Below are 21,046 nucleotides of genomic sequence, written 5' to 3' on the forward strand. Positions count from 1 at the left end.
GTTATGTGTAATGCAAGTTGGGAAGTCTCCCAAGGAAGGTGAGGTGGTTTTGCGTTATGAGGTGGTGTATGTTTTTTCCTACGTGATTATTGTTTTTTTTAGGTGTTTATTTGCGTTAAAGTCTCCTATATGTATGTTGGTTGTGGTTTCTGTGTGATTTTCAGTATTCTTGTGTTGGTAGGTTGGTCTTCGTGGTGGGAGGTTGTGTGGCTATGATATGGGCTTTGTTGTGGTGTGTATTTCTATGGCTAACATGTCTTCGTCAAAGTCGCTATTAATTTGTATTTTATGTTCTGTTTAATGGCTTGGCTAGCCATGTCTTCGTTGTAAGTGTTTTTGTTGGTGCCGTGTTTAATTAATATTAACTGTGTTTACCTATCGAGTTGAGTATGATTGTATTTTTTGAAGTATTGATTGGTAAGTTGGTTTTTCCATGGATGACCAGTGTTGTACGTGTTTGTATTATGCGTATTGTGTCCTTGTGTGTTTGAGTTTTGGCTGTTCCAGTGTGGTTGCGGTGATGGTTTTGCGTTTGCGTATGTCGAAGTAACCTTGTTGTGTCTTGTAGTTATGTCTCTTCAGCTCTTTGGATTGGGGCTTTATCAAGTCGATTAGTGGTTGAACATCTACTGGATCTCCTCAGGCATTCTTTGTGTATATGTATTTGGGCTTGTTCTTGGAGTGTGTGTGCTTTTGGTGGATTTCTTCGTCTGTCATTTTTGTATTGGGTGTTGACAATCTGTGATTGTTTACTGTGTTTTGTTCTGTTCTCTTTGTATTGTAGGTTGTTCAGTTTCTGATGTGTGTGGTCTTTTATTTCTGTATTCCTCTGTTTGCCATTTGTTTTGTGGTTGAGTGTGTGTTGTGGTGATCATGTGATTTAAGCTGTGGTTTTATGGCAGAAGGGGAATACTTTGTGGGGATATTGGCTTTGTAATATTCGCATTTGTTTGTTTTTATTGTAGGCCGCTTCAAATAGTGTTCGGTGTATTGCTGTGTTGATTACTGTTACATGTTGATAGAGTTGTCGTGTAGGTGTGTAGCGTCTAGCTATGCGCGTGGTCGGTGTGTGTGCTCCGCGCGGCCAAGCGTGTCTATGGGTGCCACGTGCAGCCCTTATGCATTATGCAGGGTTCCTCAGAGCTCTCCGCTGGCAGGAGGCTATTTTCATGTGTGTTTAGAAGCATGGATGTACATGTTCGTGAGTTGAATTAAAAATGCTGACATAAAGCCGGACCAATTCGTATGTCATGATTTCATCGTGTACAATAGGTGTGTAAACGCTGCAATCTCCATTCGTACATCGGACTGTTGAAGGAGAGCCCACATGCGTAGACTCCAAGAATCCGGCTTTTCGGTTTGGTCACGTCCTTCGAGTTTGTTAGTCTGAAGAATGCGCGTTCGGAACAAATGATTTAGGCGAAATTGGAAAGGGCCCAGAGTGAATCAGTTGGCCCAGTTCCCCACCCACACGCGAGGGCTATGTCGGTTAGTGGTTAGTTTACAGACATGTTTCGCGCATTGGGGGGGCCTATACTCGAGTGTTCCCAGTCTTCCTACATTAAATTCCCTCGGCTTGTCACTTTAGGTCCCAGGTACAACGCCTTCTGCCTAATCACCCTTATGCGGTGTCTGCAACGTGTGCTCCCCACCCATCGAGTCGGTATTTACCCACTTCTATCTGAATTATCATATACCGTCAACAGTAGGCTCAGAGCTCAACGTTTCAGTAGGCTTTAACGACACGGTATTCTTGGTCGAGAACGCCATTGTTTCCTTCCAGGGTTGAGCTGCTGGGGAAAAAAGCTTGATATATATAGGATCAGGTAGCGGCTCAGAGCGGTTGGCGGAGGGAGGCTATTGACCATTCAGAACGCAGGGATTGGGTTCTTGTTCGCCTGCGACCGCTCTTGCCAACTACTGCTGCCCACTATGTCTGATTTATAAGCAAATTTTCAACGCGCTCCGGCACTACACTGACATTTGCCATAGAAGCAACATGCCGCCCAAGACGTCCGGAAAGGCCGCCAAGAAGGCCGGGAAGGCCCAGAAGTCCATCTCCAAGGGAGACAAGAAGAAGAAGCGAAGGAGGAAGGAGTCCTACAGCATCTACATCTACAAGGTGCTGAAGCAAGTTCACCCTGACACCGGGATCTCCTCCAAAGCTATGTCGATTATGAATTCGTTCGTGAACGACATTTTCGAGCGCATTGCTGCCGAGGCTTCCCGCCTTGCCCACTACAACAAGCGCTCGACAATCACTAGCAGGGAGATTCAGACTGCTGTCAGGCTTCTACTCCCTGGTGAACTGGCCAAGCACGCCGTGTCTGAGGGCACCAAGGCCGTCACCAAGTACACCTCCTCCAAGTAAACTTTTTCTTCTTCCTTGAAGTTGTTACACTTGGTTGGGCAACCCGGCTCCTTTTGGAGCCACATGTCATTCAGAAAGAGAGAGAGATGTATCTAATACAAATGTCAATTCTATCCATTGATCCTGATACTACTACTACTACTACTATTCTTGTCTGCTGTGCTCGTGTACCTTTGCAGATTTGATCAAGCTGCTGACTTAAAGCAGTTACGTCTACCTTCTTTGTGATTCGATGGATTAAATTTTCGTGGTACGGAATTGTTAGCATATTTTTATAATTAAATGGTTTGACCTGCGACGTATTAAGAAAACATTTCCTAGCTTTGATTTTTGTTTTATCAATAAGATGTTTTGGATATTTTAAATTTTCTCCAATGTCATAGATGAATTGTATTTCTTGATCCAAGAACTCAGGGGAACAAATTCTATAAGCTCTCAGGAACATTGAAGAAAAAACTGACAGCTTGGATTTTTGACTGTGATACGAGTAAAAATGAATGTACGAGAGGACATTGGTCGGCTTCCTGTAAACGTCAAATTTAAAGTATCTTCCACATCGGTAAATATTTACATCTAAAAATGGGTAACATATTATTTTCTTCAACCTCTACTGTGAATTTAATGGAATGCACCAAATTATTTAAATCTGACAAAAAAGTATCCAAATATTGATCATTAGGCCAAATGCATAATATGTCGTCAACATACCTGTACCAAACTGCATTAATTGGAAGAATGTTTGGTAATAACTCTCTTTCAAAAAACTCCATATACAAATTGCTAAGAATTGGAGACAGACAGTTCCCCATGGGCATACCAAATGTTTGAGTATAAAAGTTTCCATTAAATTCAAACTTAGAGTCTATTACACATAATTTGATTAAACTAATAATAGTATGAGCAGGGAGTGTAAAGTCATGTTTCTTTAATTCTTTTTCTAGAAATCCTAACAAATCTAAAACCGGGACTCGGGTGAATAAACTTTTAATATCGAAACTAACCAACTTAAAATCAAATGTGATATTATGTCCAAGCAGCTTTTCGGTTAAGTCAACATTATCTTTGATATGAGAGTGGGAAATTGTCCCAACAAGAGGACTAAGAAGAGACACTAACCATTTTGACAACTTATATGTGCAAGACCCAATAGAACAAGTAATGGGCCTAACTGGATTATTAACTTTATGAGTTTTGATTAGACCATACATGTATGGAAGTGACGGAGATATAGTAACACATTTTTTTATCAGTTCGTCGTTACCTTTTAAAATTGTTTTAAGCTTCTTATTAAATTCACTATTAACATTTTCTAGAGGGTTCTTGCTCAATTTAACATATGTCTCTTCATCACTTAGTAATATTTCCATTTTTTCTAAGTAATCCTTTTTGTTCATGATGACTAAGCAATTACTTTTATCCGCCTTTGTGATGTGTAAATCTTTATCCTTCTTTAAATTATCAAAAGTAGTGAAGAAACGTTTAGGAACACTTGGAGGGCATGGCGTGGATAAAGCATGGTACACAAAACCCTTACAAATATTAATATCTTGATTTGAAACATCACTATATTTTTCCAAATTGCAAAAACTCTTAGCAATATCTACATAGTTCACCTGCTGATTATTGGCAACGAATTTCAAACCATATCCTAGAGCACATTTCGCGTCGTCACTCAAAGGTTTGTCCGATAAATTAAGAACAAAATTAGGGTTGGCATCCTTATTCCAACCACTATTATTAATCAAACAGGCAAAGGCTTAGAAAAAAGAGTAGGCCAACATAAATGTAGTATTAGAACGGGGCAAGTGTCCAGTGGATTATTTGTCCACCAAAGGGATTATGGTCATAATATTGACTGGGGAAATTCTAAAATTATTACTTCTTGTAATAATATTATAGAAAGAAATATTATTGAATCTTGTTTTATAAAAAGAAATATTTGAAAATACGCTGACTAAGATGATTCATACTTACATTCCTTTTAAGGACAGACGTCCCCCATATCAGGCTCGCCCAAAGTGGCTCGACAAAGAAAGTGAACAAAAGTATTGCTTAAAAGAGACAGGCTTATAAGAAATATAAGTGTTCGGGGTGCATGCAATGACTATGAAAGTTATGTATCAATACGGAGAGATTTAAAAAAGACAATAGAAAAGAGAAAACGACAATACGAAATGAATATTGCTGATAAATCCAAAGAGAATCCCAAGGAATTGTATAGTTACTTTAGAGATAAAAAGGTTGCTAGAGATCACATTGGTACACTATTGTCTGCTGACGGTCAACTTGAACATTGAAATGAAGGAATGTGTAATATTTTAAACAATTATTTTAGCTCGGTATTCGTAAACGAAGCACCTCCATAAGTGAAACCTAGGGTAAACTTACTGGCTACGGTAAGTATAACAAAAGAAAAAATTAAAAGGTGTATAGAGAAACTCAAAGTAAAAAAAAAAAAAAAACAATGGGCTGGCGGTTGGCATCCAAGAATCTTAAATGAAATGAAAAACGAGATTGTTGTTGCAATAGAAATGATTTTCAAATATTTTCCATCCTATCCGGAGAATGGAAGCTAGCTAGCTAACGTTACTCCCCTATTCAAAGAAGGTGACAAAAAGAAACCAAATAACTATAGGCCTATAAGTTTGACTTGAATAGTAGGAAGAATAATGGAAACTATCATCAGAGATGCTATCGAACATCATTTAGAAAGTAACCGTTTTATAAATGATAGCCAGCATGGTTTGAGACGGAAACGTTCTTGCGTAGCTAACTTACTGGAATTGTACAACACAGTTATCTGGAATTAGTACAAAAGAAACAATATATATAGACTTAATATATGTAGACTTTGGGAAAGCTTTTGATACCGTCCCCCACGAGAGACTACTTACTAAATTAGCTTCACACGGAATAAGTGGTATCCTATTGAGTTGGACTAGTAATTGGCTGAATGATGGAAAAGAGAGAGTTGTTTTAAATGGAAAAGGTTCTAGATGGAAAAATGTTACAAGTGGAGTTCCTCAAGGTTGTTCCGATCTCGGGCCACTTCTATTCATCTATATACTTATAAAATTCTGATCATGTTTTTGTCATCTTGCTTGCTTGCTTGCTTGAAACCGTCACCCAGCCAATCAGAAGAAGAGATATGACGTCACGACTGAGGACCAGCCAAGCAGCAGAAGAGGAGATATGACGTCACGACTGAGGACCAGCCAAGCAGCAGCAGAAGAGATATGTCGTCACGACTGAGGACCAGCCAATCAGAAGAGGAGATATGACGAGGCGAGTTTGTCCAAAACAATTTGTCTAGAGTACAATTGGTGTAAATCAATTTGTCTAAAGTGCAATTGATCTGTAAACAATTTGTCTACAGTACAATTCATCTATAAACAATTTGTCTAAAATACAGTTTGTGTAAGGAAAAGAGACTGAGAAATTGGTAGATCTAATTTATAATGTATCAATAAAGTACACATTGGTTTTCATTCAAAATTCATTGACAATAAAACTTTATTAAGACAAATTAGATTTATCAAGACAATTACAGCTTTATTCAAATATACCATCTACTGAAAAGAGTTCTTTTATAGTTAAAAAGAAAGGTTGTGGCCAGCCCCCCGGATGTAATCAATACTATTATTTGGATCGAAGTGTCTATGTAACTTTATTAAGACATTCTTGATTTATCAACACAATTACAGCTTTATCAAAATATACTATCTTCTTTCATAGTTAGAAAGAAAGGTTGTGGGCAATCCCCTGGACGTAATCAAAAATATTTTTTGGATCGAAAGCCTGAACAAGCCTTTTTATGCGTTTTACAGTGCCTAGGTAAGGTTTCCTTGTGGGTTCTGGCTCTACCCCACCAACATAGTGTTCAATCTGAACCTCGTTGAAACTTTGTTCTTTCTGCAAATATTTGATAAATCTCCATATATTGGGGTGATGCGCACCTACTTGCGTTTCAAATTTACGATGCCATCCTTGGACGGAATTGTTAGTTTCAGGTCAATCATCAAGCACTCTAGAATACATATTCCACGTATCATGTCGAAAGAGAGAGAGGTGGACGTCGACTATTCCGTCTGTTAGGCCTTGCAATCCATGTGTCTTGAAAATAATCAACGACCTCTCGTGCTTCATGCGGGAATGTGTTGTTGTCACACAATAACTCAAACGCATCTGTCACTGTGGCTATTGGCACAAATGCTAATGCTGGTAGCATCCGCATCCGTAAAGCAAAACTGGTATCTGTTTCATATGTTTGTTCTAATCCATTATTTTGAATTACTCGTAAAACACATTTGCTAAAGTGGGAGAAGCAGCCATTTTGCACTTTTTTTTTTTGGGGGGGGGGGGAATTCTTTCAAAAACGCTTTCATCATTGCTCTCTCGAAATCGATTGTTATCGATAATGGTGGACATAAAGGTTCAATGTTCCTTATCTGTTGTAAAAAGGTTATGTATGTTTCTTGTGTTTTGTCCGGTTACAATCCAAACACAAGGAGCAGCGAATGTTTCTCTCTTAATCCATGTAGGGTATATAGCTGGTGAAACAGGAGAGGGACAGTTTTAAATGTGCCATCGGCATACCAATGACTGCTTTGTGATAAAGATTGCAAATGACGACGTGTTGCAAATATGATTATACGCTTTTGAACTGGTCCCGAGTCATAAATCAGAAATTGATCACCTTTAAAAGTTATGGGAACTCGGGTAAGTGGGAGGAGGTAGATGGGAGGGGGTGTGTGTGTGGTGTGGTGGTGGAAATACACGGGTCAGGTAATGTAAACGATTCAGATTTGAGTAAAGAAAGAAGTGTCTAAAATGGGGAAAATCTTATTGTTGTTTTCATTTTTTTTTCCAGAGAAACTGTATTTTTGACAAATTGTTTTAGACGATTTTTTTTTTTTTTTTTTTATATAAGAGAAATTGTACGTTAGCCAAATTGTTTTAGATAAACTCGCCTGATACCATGATGCGTAGTGTTCCAAGCAACGACGACATGGCGTCACAATCTTCTGTATTTCACTTCTTATAACTAATCAAGTCAGTCACTGCCTTCGTCTACTGAATAGGGGTAAGAGCTCTAAATTATACTCAATTTGATATAGAAACTTATTTTCTGTGATTTATACTATACGGTGATAGTGACATAGTATATCTATCATAAAGAATATGTTGATAAACGTTGCTACTCGCGACTCCCTCCCTGAACGATAATGATCATGAGTGGGAGTGGGGTGACGAGACGTGACATATCAGAAGCATAATTAAGGAGGCTCTATTCAATTTCTTGAGAACGCCTGTATCCAGTTTACTTTGCTTCGAGAGAGCACGAGGACCGCACAAAACTGGTAAGTCTTAAGCTAATAATAACCTGCTTTAAAAAGATCGTGATATGACATGTTAACAATGGGCTGAAGCTACACTTCCAGAGCAGAATGAATGCATATTTTGGTAGACAGAAAGAAAGATGCATTATGGTACAGCATAGACAATTATATGCTGGGCTGAGTAGAGGTAAGCAAATTGAAAATATTAAAGTTGTTTTAAATCATTCAAATTGTACCAAGAATGTTGTAAATATAAGAGCGTTGTCTTAATAAATATTTTATTGACCATCTTATTAACAAGGTATCATTTAGAATTTCATGCGACCCAACGGGTCACGGGTTGTCTAGTAGTACAGTATATATAAATGATATAGACCATGGACTAAAATGTACTGTTTCCAAATTTGCTGATGATACAAAACTGTACGGGACGGGAAATGGCCACTTAAACAAATTAGACATTCAAGAAGATTTAGATAAATTACAGCAAAGGTCCGAGAAGAAATTGAACACAAGTAAATGGAAGGTAATGCACATAGGTGAAAATAACAGTAAGTACGGTTACGAGTTATTTGGAAATTCGTTAAGAAAAGTGAATAGTGAGAAAGGTCTCGGCGTAATTATCAGTAAGGACCTCAAATCACCCAAGCAGTGTATTTCAGGCTCTGAGATAGCAAATCAGATTGTAAGACTGATTGCGCGATCTTTTGACTTCAAAAGTTCATCACCCATGAACAAGCTATATAAATCGTTAGTTCGTCCACATTTGGAATACGCTTTTTCCGTATGTTCACCGAATGTCGTGAAAGACATTGATAGACTGGAAGAAAGTACAAGGGCGAACCACAAAACCGATTCCAAATATAAAAGAAATAAATCATACGAAAATCGACTAAAACATATGAATGTGTTTTCCCTAAAAAGAGCGTCGACTCAGAGGCGACTTGAAACCGGTCTTTAAGATTCTAAAGGGAACTGGCAAAATTTCCACACTGAATGAGAGTCAGACAAGAAACAATGGTCTCTAACTGTCCGGAAATAGATTCAATTTGGAAGTGGGTAGAAACAACTTGGACAACCGTGTAGTTAATGAATGGAATAAACTTCCCGCAGAGGCAGTGCAATGTAGTTCAGTTCGAAGTTTTAAGAACCATTTAGATGAACACCTAAGGAAGATGCTGTAATGATTATCACTTATTTTGTATGTTTTGTTATCATTTGTCTGTTTGATTCTCATTTATATGTCAATATGTTTGATTCTCATTTATATGTGGATAGGAGGTAAGGGAACACGGGCTGAGGGAAATATTTTTATTCCTGACTAGTTTCGCCTGAAAGGCTTCTTCAGAGGAAACTAGTCAGGAATAGAAATATTTCCCTCAGCCCGTGTTCCCTTATCCTCCTATCCACATTCGTCACAATGTATACACATTTCTCATTTATATGTCAATATGTTTGATTCTCAGTTATATGTCAATTTATTACCTAACTATACCTATGCATTTTTTTTTATTTACATTATCATATATATATATACATATATATATATATATTTAGCCATTTATTATTATGATTTTTTTTTTTTTCGCACCCGACCTAGATATGGACCAAAAGGTCTCGTGTCGGCGTGCTCCGCCTTTGTAATCCTTTGACAAGCACGTTTGTTGAAGAAGTTCTCAATAAGCTTTGGTAGCAGTCGTTTACAATTAGGATCCTTGCGATTTGATAGGAATGCAGGAACTACAAGCAGACAAAGCAGGCATTTTTTTTCTTTTTCTTTTTTCCCCAAACCTTCGCCATGGCTCTTTCAGCGTTCAAGAAACCTGATCCTAGCTTCAGATAGCTTTGGAAACATGAAAGGGTTCTTGTCCTCGAAAATGTAAGGCCTAAGGCCTTGCCAAAGTGTTTTACTCCTCCTAGTTTAATTATGAAGTGGGTGTATTAAGACTTTGTTGGAATGTACTCGAGGCTGTGTGAGGACATTTAACATTCCTAGCTGCAGTACCACTCGTGGGTGTCCGGCCGGCCAATGAACTCTCTTGTAATGGTCATCTTTAGCTGAGTTGTCCCATAAGGAAAGGAAACATGAATATTTTGTGTATCCTCGTCGCAAGCTAAGCAGGCATCTTGCAATGACCAGAAAGTTGGCACTTGAATTGAGCCTGCCTCATTTATTGTGTCAAGAAGTTGTTTGACATTATCCTATTTGCTCCCTTTCTTTCTTGCGTACGGAGTGTGCAAGAGGCAAAGACGGATATTTATTTCCATTGGGGAGCAAGACTGCTTTGTGACTTGGTGTTGAGCTATCTATGAAGATTGGCCGTTTTGCAGGATCACGCTTGAGTCCAAGCGCAGTAAAGAAAGGAATAAGACATTTACAGTATGGCAGATCATTACTAATAATCTAGTACATTTTAGAATATGGATGCCATTTCCGTAAGACAGGAAGGTGTTATTGGCGGGCGTGTTGATGCCATACCGTACTGCCCGCAAATGTTGCACAAGAAATGGCTGATGTGGTGACAGAGCAATATCCGCGGTGTCTGTCAGTTACCGAGTACCCAACCCGGTTCTATAATTATATTTTTCATTTAATAAAGAATAAAGGTGAGTACTTGGTTCAAGGCGCTCTATTAGGTACAGTTGCATACAATGAAATGGAAAGATGACTCGCGAGGCATGGGCATAACATGAGCAAGTACCCAATGTAACAATGGTATCCAAGTCGGTTGCGAATGGAAATGAAGATGTCATTGTAGATATGGGGCAATTTGAAGAGAAAGGTTAAGGGGTGCTATGAGTAGGAGGTTAACATTTGGCCTCATCATTTTGATCTATTTGTCTTTAGACACAATGTGGTCGCCTTTGTAGTTGAGCGTAAGATGCAGCAATGGGTATTTTCTATTATTTTGATGATGGAATGCTAGGTAGGTAGGTAGGTAGTATTGAAGTGGACTAGCGCACAAGTATCAGCAGGTACATACAAGTACTGTATTTGAAAGGCTCTCCATTAAGATTGTAATGGTGCTACTACTACCACCTTTTTACTTCTTCTTTAGCAAAGTCCATGCTCATGAAAGTGTGTACTTGCACCACCACACATTGGACGATTGATTGTGCAATCATGGAATTGCGAGCGGTGAATTAAGTACACAGCATAATGACTAGCAGGCCAACAACTGAATCAGAGGGAGAGGGTGGGAGGGAGAAGGATGTCGTACTAGAGGTGTAGGCACTTTGCCTTGGCCCTCGTTGTGGTAGTTGGCCATGAAATATGCACGTAACTGAACTGGACTAGCAGCTAGCTTGATCAATTCTGGTCATTGAAAGGCGCTCCATCAAAATTGTGATACTACTACTAGCACCACTTTCTTCTCTCTCTCTCCTTTCTTAACGTTCGTGGAAATGTGTTTTTGCACACAATTGGTGATTGATTGGGTTGTACAGTTATGGGATTGTGTTTTGTAGTTGGCCATGAAATATGCACGTAACTGAACCGGACTAGCAGCTAGCTAGCTAAATACTGGTCATTGAAAGTATGCATATATGTATGTGCATGTATATATGTGTTTGCGTGCAAGTGCGTACACATGTATGTGTATACTCGTATGTACGCATGCATCAAAATGGTGATACTACTACTACTACCACTTTCTTAACGTTCATGGAAATGTGTTCTTGCACCTCCGCCACTATACAATTGGCGATTGATTGGATTGTACAGTTGTGAGCCATGAAATATGCGCGTAACTGAACTGGGCTAGCAAAATACTGGTCATTGAAACGCGCTCCATCAAAATTGTGATACTACCACCACTTTCTTCTCTCTCTCTCCTTTCTTGACGCTCGTGGAAATGTGTTCTTTCGCCACCACTACACAGTTGATGATCGATTGGATTGCACAGGTATGGGATTGTGGGCGGTAGTTGGCCATGAAATATGCACGTAACTGAACTGGGCTAGCAGCTAGCTAAATACTGGTCATTGAAACGCGCTCCATCAAATTTGTGATACTACCACCACTTTCTTCTCTCTCTCCTTTCTTGACGCTCGTGGAAATGTGTTCTTTCACCACCACTACACAATTGGCGATCGATTGGATTGCACAGGTATGGGATTGTGAGCGGTAGTTGGCCATGAAATATGCACGTAACTGAACTGGGCTAGCAGCTAGCTAAATACTGGTCATTGAAACGCGCTCCATCAAAATTGTGACACTACTACCACCACTTTCTTCTCCCTTCTTAATTAACGCTCGTGGAAATGTGTTCTTGCACCACCACCACTACTACACAATTAGCGATTGATTGGATGGTACAGCGGTAGTTGGCCATGAAATATGCACGTAACTGAACTAGCAGCTAAATAGTGGTCATTGAAACGCGCTCCACCAACCCCCTTTTTTCTTCCTTAACGAAATCCATGTTCGTGGAAGTGTGTTCTTGCACCACCACTACACAATTTGCGATTGGTTGGATTGGATTGTACAGTTATGGAATTGTGAGCGGTGAATTAAGAAGACAGCGTAATGACCAAGAGCCTAACTAACTAACTAAATCGGAGGGAGAGGAGCACGTACTCTATAGAGGCGTAGGCACTTTGCCCTCGTTGTGATAGTTGGCCATGGAATATGCACGTAACTGAACTGGACTAGCGCACAACTGTCAGCAGAGAAATACTAGTCATTGAAACGCGCTCCATCCAAATTGTACTACTACTACTACTACCACTCTCTCCTTTCTTCATTCATTCAGGTTGGTGGAAATGTGTTGTTGCACCACTGCCACTACACAATTGGTGATTGATTGGCTTGTACAGTTGTGGGATTGTTTGTGAGCGGTGAACTAAGAAGACAGCGCAAGGAGTAAGATGGTAACTTAACTAAATGGGAGGGAGAAGGAGCTCGTTACTAGAGGCGTAGGATCTTTTTTCTTTCCTTCGCTCTGGTTGTGATGGTCCATGAAATATGCACGTAACTGAAATGGTTGGTTCATTGTGAACCATGAACTGCATAGTAGTAAATGTGAGGCAATTATATCGTCTATCTATCTCTTTTGTAAAGTTATGTGGCTCCTAAAGGAGCCGTTCGTTGGTGGGAGATAATAAGAGGAGGCCGAGGACGAGGAGAAGAGAAGCACGCGCGTGCACGCGTTTCCCCATGTCTGCCTGCCTGCCTGGGCTTAATTTAACCTCCGAAACCGTAGAGGGTTCTGCCCTGGCGTTTGAGGGCGTAGACGACATCCATAGCAGTGACCGTCTTCCTCTTGGCGTGTTCCGTGTAGGTGACAGCGTCGCGGATAACGTTCTCGAGGAAGACCTTGAGAACTCCACGTGTCTCTTCGTAGATGAGTCCAGAGATACGCTTGACTCCTCCACGTCGTGCCAGACGGCGGATGGCAGGCTTGGTGATACCCTGGATGTTATCACGGAGAACCTTGCGGTGGCGCTTGGCGCCTCCCTTTCCAAGTCCCTTTCCTCCTTTGCCACGACCGGTCATGATGAAGCTTGTGTTGAATCTGGCCAGAAGGCACGAGGCGCTCGCGTCTCTACGGCTCGGTCACTCGGCGTTTTCTCTCGTTGCCGTCGGGCGGCGGGTCCCGTGCGTACCCGAAAGTAGCCATCGCATGGGTCGAGACCTCGTGGGCGCCTTGAGTCGTGCCATGACCGGCATGTGACACCTACATGACATGGCCAACGGTGCTGACCAAGGGGTCCACTGGTAATGGCTGGTGTAAGTGGTCGACTTGTAGGTGATTTTGTCCACTTTAAGGTAAAGGCAGCACTCGGGACGTGAACATTTTAGCGGCTCAGACGTCTCTACGGCCCTCGCGCCTCTCAGCCAATGAGAGCGCCTGCTACGAGACGACCGAGGTGTGGTGGCGGGCAGAGTTGGGCTAGTGCCGACATTACTTACTGTACTGCAGCACCAAAGCAAAGCAAGCCATGGCGCGCACGAAGCAGACCGCTCGCAAGTCGACAGGAGGCAAGGCCCCTCGCAAGCAGCTAGCCACCAAGGCCGCCCGCAAGTCGGCTCCTGCCACAGGAGGCGTCAAGAAGCCCCATCGTTACCGCCCTGGTACCGTGGCTCTCCGTGAGATCCGTCGCTACCAGAAGAGCACCGAGCTCCTGATCAGGAAGCTGCCCTTCCAGCGCCTGGTGCGTGAAATTGCCCAGGACTTCAAGACAGACCTGCGCTTCCAGTCCTCTGCCGTGATGGCTCTGCAGGAAGCCTCAGAGGCTTACCTGGTCGGTCTGTTCGAGGACACCAACCTGTGCGCTATCCATGCTAAGCGTGTTACCATCATGCCCAAGGACATCCAGCTGGCTCGCAGGATCCGTGGCGAGCGTGCTTAGATCATGAGCACGTACGCAGCGGGGGTCGTCGGCAGCAGCAGAAGAGCACAGGGAAAGGAAAGGGAAAGAGAGGAAGGAAGGCAGGCAACACCCTCCCTCCACCCAACCCAACCCAATCCAAACCACCCTTACCTGCCTTCATTCTCATGCCGACCGACCAACTAACTCACTAGGCCCTCTTTAGGGCCAAATTTTGATTACAAAAGAGAGCACGGTGATTCTTATTAGGGATGCGCCGGCCTTGCCTAAAAAATAAGTTCTAGACTAGTTACGATTTTTTTTTTTTTTTTTTTTTGTGGTTTTTTTTTTTTTTTTTTTTTTTTTGTGTGTCTCTGAGTTCCCTACACTAGTTAAGACTTTCTCACTCTCTATGTCAATTACCTAGGATATGCCTTGAACGAACTAGTTAAAGCGTTTTTGTTGATATGTGTGTGCGTGTGCGTACACACATATATACATGATTCGTAAGGAGAGCTCGCTGATTCTTATTAGGGAAGAAACGACCTTGCTTAGGATATACCTTAGACTAGTTATTTTTACCCTGAGTTACCTAGACTAGTTAAGACTTTCTCTCTGAACTGCATAGGATATATGTTAGGCTAGTTAACACTTTTGTCTGTTTGTATCTCTCCCTCTGCGGCGAAATCCTTGTACGAGTGATATCGTGTGGCACTCGTTGATGTAGATAGATAAACATGTGTAGCTATGGATAGATTTTATGTGTATATAAGCATGCATAGTAAAATATACACCCAAGGTATGTGTGTATGCATATATCTATGTGTGTGCGTGCAAGTACGTACACATGTATGTGTATACTCGTATGGACGTACACATGTATGTGTATACTCGTATGGACGTACACATGTATGTGTATACTCGTATGGACGTACACATGTATGTGTATACTCGTATGGACGTACACCTGTATGTGTATACTCGTATGGACGTACACCTGTATGTGTATACTCGTATGGACGTACACATGTATGTGTATACTCGTATGGACGTACACATGTATGTGTATACTCGTATGGACGTACACCTGTATGTGTATACTCGTACACATGTATGTGTATGCACGTACACATGTATGTGTATGCACGTACACATGTATGTGTATGCACGTACACATGTATGTGTATACTCGTATGGACGTACACCTGTATGTGTATACTCGTATGGACGTACACATGTATGTGTATACTCGTATGGACGTACACATGTATGTGTATACTCGTATGGACGTACACATGTATGTGTATGCACGTACACATGTATGTGTATACTCGTATGCACATACACGTGTATGTGCGGACACATGTATGTGTATGCACGTACACACGTACGTGTATGCACGTACACATGTACGTGTATGCACGTACACATGTACGTGTATGCACGTACACATGTACGTGTATGCACGTACACATGTACGTGTATGCACGTACACATGTACGTGTATGCACGTACACATGTACGTGTATGCACGTGCACATGTATGTGTATGCACGTACACATGTATGTGTATACTCGTATGCACATACACGTGTATGTGCGGACACATGTTGATGTAGATAGATATACATGTGTAGTTGTAGATATGTTTAATGCGTGCATGTGTAGCTGTAGATAGATTTAATGCGTATATAAGCGTGCATAGTAAAATATACACCCAATTTATGTGAGTATGCATATATCTATGTGTATGTACCTGAGCGTACACGTGGGTAATATACATGTCTGTGTGTGTGTATTCATATAGATATGTGTGTGTGTGTGTATTCATATAGATATGTGTGTGTGTGTGTTTCCACGTATCCATTGTTGTTGGCAACACGCCAGAACTGCTGTAGTCCCCCCTAAGTAAAATTCTTTCATTGTGCATAATATTGTTAATCTACATTAATATATATATACCAATTCCCATCATTAACGTATATTGTAAACATTACATCTGATACGAGCATCACTATTATATTACTAAATGGATTTGTATATAGTTATATTTGGATACGCTTTACAGAGCGTGGTGTGGTGGCGGGCAGTTTATTTATTTTTTATTTTATTTTTTTTACTCGTATGCACGTACACATGTATGTACGCACGCATGTACGTACACATGTATGTGCGTACACATGTATGTGCGCACGCATGTACGTACACATGTATGTGCGCACGCATGTACGTACACATGTATGTGCGCACGCATGTACGTACACATGTATGTGCGCACGCAGGTACGTACACATGTATGTGCGCACGCAGGTACGTACACATGTATGTGCGCATTCATGTTGGTGTAGATAGATATACATGTGCAGCTGTAGATAGATATAAGGGGGGCCCGGACACCCATACTCTTGTGGCCCTATCTAAACTTATTTATTTATTTACCTCGTACGAGAATAGCAATGTTTTTTTTTTCTTTTCTTTTTTGTACATATTGTTAAAAAGATTAAATTTCTGAGGAAAAATAATAGCCAGAAAAATACTGCCAAAGAAATTGCTTTATTTTGACTTTTTCCAGATAATTTACGCCTTACAATTCTCTACAAATGAAAAAAAAAAAAAAGAAGTGAAAATTGGTATATAAAATGGCGACTTATAATTTGATGAATGGAAAGAAAACAAACTTTTCAGTAGCGCCCTTTAAATGCCGCACGGACCTTTAAAGACATTAAATTATATTTTCCTTTATTTTATTCTATTACCAAGTTAAAGTTACTATTTCTCTTCACCCCTCCCACAGTTATTGTTGGTAGAATAATGAATATTGGTTATTGCTAGAATAAATGAAAGATTTATTTGACGTGCAAGAGTGAGATTCTTGCCAGGTGTCGCCAATAGTTCATTTATTTTATTTTATATATAAGAACAGAAACGGAATTGAGATGTAATTTTTGGTCGAAGTGCTACCACTATTATAGACAATCTTTTGAAATGCTTATCTGTTGCAAGAATATAATATATATATACTGTATATATATATATATATATATATATATATATATACAGTATATACGATCGCGTGCATGAATAGCATGAGAAAATGATATTCTCCTGTTTACGCACTTCGACTGTTACTAAAGTCTCTCCTTTTAGCATCGTGCTGTGGGTTTAGTCAAATTGCCAGATACCTCCATATCAAGCTGCCAGATACCTCCATACACAAGCTGCCAGATATCTCCATAGATATGAATTGCAGTAAAAAAAAAAAAAAAAAATGGCTATCGAAATTTTGACTCATTTCAAAAGTTTTTCATGCAATGGGGTTGCCAGAGGTCTCCAAAAATTGATCTATTTTATTTTATATATAAGAAAAGAAAGGGAACTGAGCTCTAATATTTTGTTTGAGTGTTACCACCATCATGGAGAACCTTTTGAAATGTTTACCTAAAATTCGTTCATTTTCCAGAATTTTTCGAGTTTTCGCGGCCGGGGCTCCCTTAATGCGTATATAAGCGTGCATAGTAAAATATACACCCAATTTATGTGAGTATGCATATATCTATGTGTATGTACCTAAGCGTACACGCGTGTGTGTGTGTGTATCCACGTATGCATTGTTGTTCGCAGCACGCCAGAACTGCTGTAGTCCCCCCTAAGTGAAATTCTTTCATTGTGCATAATATTGTTAATCTGCATTAATATATATATACCAATTCCCACCATTAACGTATATTGTAAACATTACATCTGATACGAGCATCACTATTATATTACTAAATGGATTTGTATATAGTTATATTTGCATACGCTTTACAGAGCATTTGTATATTGGTCGAGTATTATTGATGTGATGGCTGACGGCCGATTTAAAAAATGAGTCCTAAAACAGTATGGAAGTTATTCCTTCCTACAATTGGGACGATAATCTATTATCATGATGTGGAAACGAACCGCATCAGACTTACACACGTAAGAGTGTGTGTGTGTGTGTGCGTGCGTGTGTGTGTGTGTGTGTGTGTGTGTGTGTGTGTGTGTGTGTGTGTGTGTGTGTGTGTGTGTGTGTGTGTGTGTGTGCGTGCGTGCGTGTGTGTGTGTGTGTGTGTGTGTGTGTGTGTGCGCGTGTGTGTGTGTGTGCGTGCGTGCGTGTGTGTGTGCGTGCGCGCGTGTGTGAGTGTGTGTGTGTGCATGCATGTGTGTGTGCATGCATGCATGTGTGTGTATGCATGCATGTGTGTGCGCACGGGTGTGTGTGAAAGTGTGTGCGTGCGTGTATGCATGCACGCACGTGTGTGTGTGTGTGTGAGAGTGTGTGTATGCATGCATGCACGTGTGTGTGCGCGTGCGTACGTAATGATGATGCATACGTGTTTGTACAGGAACAACGTGCGAGAATGTATCTATGTTGGCAGGTATGCTTGCATCTGTACAGGCGCATGGTTACATTGATTCAAGTGAGCTAATGCATGCTACATAGGAGGAAACCTAATGGCAAGACGCGATGCGATTGACAAGGAAGAAGAGGATGAAAAATAAGAAATAAAAGAATGGACAGTCAGTAAGAACCAAATTATCTCTCTTGTAAAGGACTGTGGCTCCAAGAGGAGCCGGTTATTAGAAGACACGAAGAAGAAGTTTAAAGATGTCGCTTGGGCCTTTACTTCTTCTCTGTCTTCTTGGGCAGGAGAACTGCCTGGATGTTAGGCAGGACACCACCCTGGGCAATGGTAACGCCAGAGAGGAGCTTGTTGAGTTCCTCGTCGTTGCGGATGGCAAGCTGGAGATGGCGAGGGATGATACGGGTCTTCTTGTTGTCGCGGGCAGCATTGCCGGCCAACTCGAGGACCTCGGCAGCCAAGTATTCCATGACTGCTGCCAGATAGACAGGGGCACCAGCACCAACGCGCTCGGCGTAGTTGCCCTTGCGGAGGAGTCTGTGAATCCTACCGACGGGGAACTGAAGACCAGCCCTGCTTGAGCGAGACTTTGACTTCCCCTTAACCTTTCCGCCTTTGCCACGGCCAGACATGATGAGTTGTGTTGTGAGCGAGGGTGACCGACCGTCCTACACGGTGAGCAAGTTGTTGAGGATATAAGCGTCGCTGGGGAAAAAGCTTGATATATATAGGATCAGGTAGCGGCTCAGAGCGGTTGGCGGAGGGAGGCTATTGACCATTCAGAACGCAGGGATTGGGTTCTTGTTCGCCTGCGACCGCTCTTGCCAACTACTGCTGCCCACTATGTCTGATTTATAAGCAAATTTTCAACGCGCTCCGGCACTACACTGACATTTGCCATAGAAGCAACATGCCGCCCAAGACGTCCGGAAAGGCCGCCAAGAAGGCCGGGAAGGCCCAGAAGTCCATCTCCAAGGGAGACAAGAAGAAGAAGCGAAGGAGGAAGGAGTCCTACAGCATCTACATCTACAAGGTGCTGAAGCAAGTTCACCCTGACACCGGGATCTCCTCCAAAGCTATGTCGATTATGAATTCGTTCGTGAACGACATTTTCGAGCGCATTGCTGCCGAGGCTTCCCGCCTTGCCCACTACAACAAGCGCTCGACAATCACTAGCAGGGAGATTCAGACTGCTGTCAGGCTTCTACTCCCTGGTGAACTGGCCAAGCACGCCGTGTCTGAGGGCACCAAGGCCGTCACCAAGTACACCTCCTCCAAGTAAACTTTTTCTTCTTCCTTGAAGTTGTTACACTTGGTTGGGCAACCCGGCTCCTTTTGGAGCCACATGTCATTCAGAAAGAGAGAGAGATGTATCTAATACAAATGTCAATTCTATCCATTGATCCTGATACTACTACTACTATTCTTGTCTGCTGTGCTCGTGTACCTTTGCAGATTTGATCAAGCTGCTGACTTAAAGCAGTTACGTCTACCTTCTTTGTGATTCGATGGATTAAATTTTCGTGGTACGGAATTGTTAGCATATTTTTATAATTAAATGGTTTGACCTGCGACGTATTAAGAAAACATTTCCTAGCTTTGATTTTTGTTTTATCAATAAGATGTTTTGGATATTTTAAATTTTCTCCAATGTCATAGATGAATTGTATTTCTTGATCCAAGAACTCAGGGGAACAAATTCTATAGAAACATCATTAGATTTTCACTGGATTTTTTGTGATACGAGTAATATGAATTAGATGATTTTGTTTCCTGTGTTTAAAATCTGGAATCGTTTTGTTTATTTTTAGGGGTAATTTTTTGTTTTTTTTATTAAAATTTTATTTTTAATCAGGTCATATATTAGTTCCACATATTTTTGTTCATTAGCATATTTGCAGTTAGTTAGACGAAAATACCGTTAAAATTCTTGTAGTGATTGGGTGGGGTATGTACAATCTCTTTTTAAAAATTCTCCATTGAAATAGTGATTATAGTGATATAACTTTATGACACTGGAAAATGAGTCCTATGGTGGTGTTTTATTAGGTCAAATGATATGTGACCATTTATTTGTGTATTTTAAATGTGGTGATTTATCGATGTTGATGTTTAGCTGAATTGGAAATTTCATATTGGACATGGTTTAGTGGACATTTTTTGCACTATCAATTATTTTACCGGACTCGTAATTTAGAATTTTAATTCGAATCTTTCATTCGTAATATCTATTTTGTAGTCAATTAAAGGTGAGGGTTTCTTACATGTAGCATTTGTTTGAATTGAAATTGGACACTAATTCAAAGAATAATGTTCTACTAAATTGTTGGACTTAGTTAGTATTTCCCATTGTAATCTGATTTTGGCACTAAATTTGAGTATATGTTGATTTTGAGTAACCTTACTTGTAGATGTGACGGAGAATAGTTACACATTTTTTTCATGCTCGGAAATTTTAAATTGTGTTTAAAGCTCTTATATTGTCATTAGTTTCTTTTTCTTGTGTTTATGATCATTTATATTTTTAGAGGATGATATGTGGTATGTTGTGAATGTGTGTATAGTTGTTTCCGGTGGTGACTTTGTAGATGAATGGTAGTGGTTGAAAAGTGGTGTGGTATGAGGACACGAGGTGT

At 40.7% G+C, this 21,046-nt stretch overlaps 5 protein-coding genes across 5 annotated transcripts; 3 read left to right on the forward strand and 2 right to left on the reverse strand.

The window, feature by feature from the left end:
• Positions 1–1,802: 1,802 nt before the first annotated feature.
• LOC143023344 (histone H2B) lies at positions 1,803–4,836 on the forward strand. Its single transcript, XM_076181863.1, has one exon. It carries the CDS (start codon positions 2,000–2,002, stop codon positions 2,369–2,371), a length of 372 nt encoding a protein of 123 aa, XP_076037978.1. The 5' UTR covers positions 1,803–1,999; the 3' UTR covers positions 2,372–4,836.
• A 7,938-nt stretch (positions 4,837–12,774) lies between these two features.
• On the reverse strand, positions 12,775–13,207 carry LOC143023349 (histone H4). Its single transcript, XM_076181869.1, has one exon. The coding sequence runs from the start codon at positions 13,205–13,207 to the stop codon at positions 12,896–12,898; it is 312 nt and encodes a 103-aa protein (XP_076037984.1). The 3' UTR covers positions 12,775–12,895.
• A 446-nt stretch (positions 13,208–13,653) lies between these two features.
• LOC143023343 (histone H3) lies at positions 13,654–15,137 on the forward strand. The gene has a single exon (XM_076181862.1). The coding sequence runs from the start codon at positions 13,654–13,656 to the stop codon at positions 14,062–14,064; it is 411 nt and encodes a 136-aa protein (XP_076037977.1). The 3' UTR covers positions 14,065–15,137.
• A 3,182-nt stretch (positions 15,138–18,319) lies between these two features.
• LOC143023345 (histone H2A) lies at positions 18,320–19,051 on the reverse strand. Its single transcript, XM_076181864.1, has one exon. The coding sequence runs from the start codon at positions 19,040–19,042 to the stop codon at positions 18,671–18,673; it is 372 nt and encodes a 123-aa protein (XP_076037979.1). The 5' UTR covers positions 19,043–19,051; the 3' UTR covers positions 18,320–18,670.
• A 268-nt stretch (positions 19,052–19,319) lies between these two features.
• LOC143023346 (histone H2B) lies at positions 19,320–19,756 on the forward strand. Its single transcript, XM_076181866.1, has one exon. The coding sequence runs from the start codon at positions 19,321–19,323 to the stop codon at positions 19,690–19,692; it is 372 nt and encodes a 123-aa protein (XP_076037981.1). The 5' UTR covers position 19,320; the 3' UTR covers positions 19,693–19,756.
• Positions 19,757–21,046: the final 1,290 nt, after the last annotated feature.

This window comes from Oratosquilla oratoria, unplaced genomic scaffold, assembly GCF_046742065.1.
Source record: "Oratosquilla oratoria isolate Oo_2021 unplaced genomic scaffold, ASM4674206v1 SCAFFOLD47, whole genome shotgun sequence".
Taxonomy (NCBI): Eukaryota; Metazoa; Arthropoda; class Malacostraca; order Stomatopoda; family Squillidae; genus Oratosquilla; species Oratosquilla oratoria.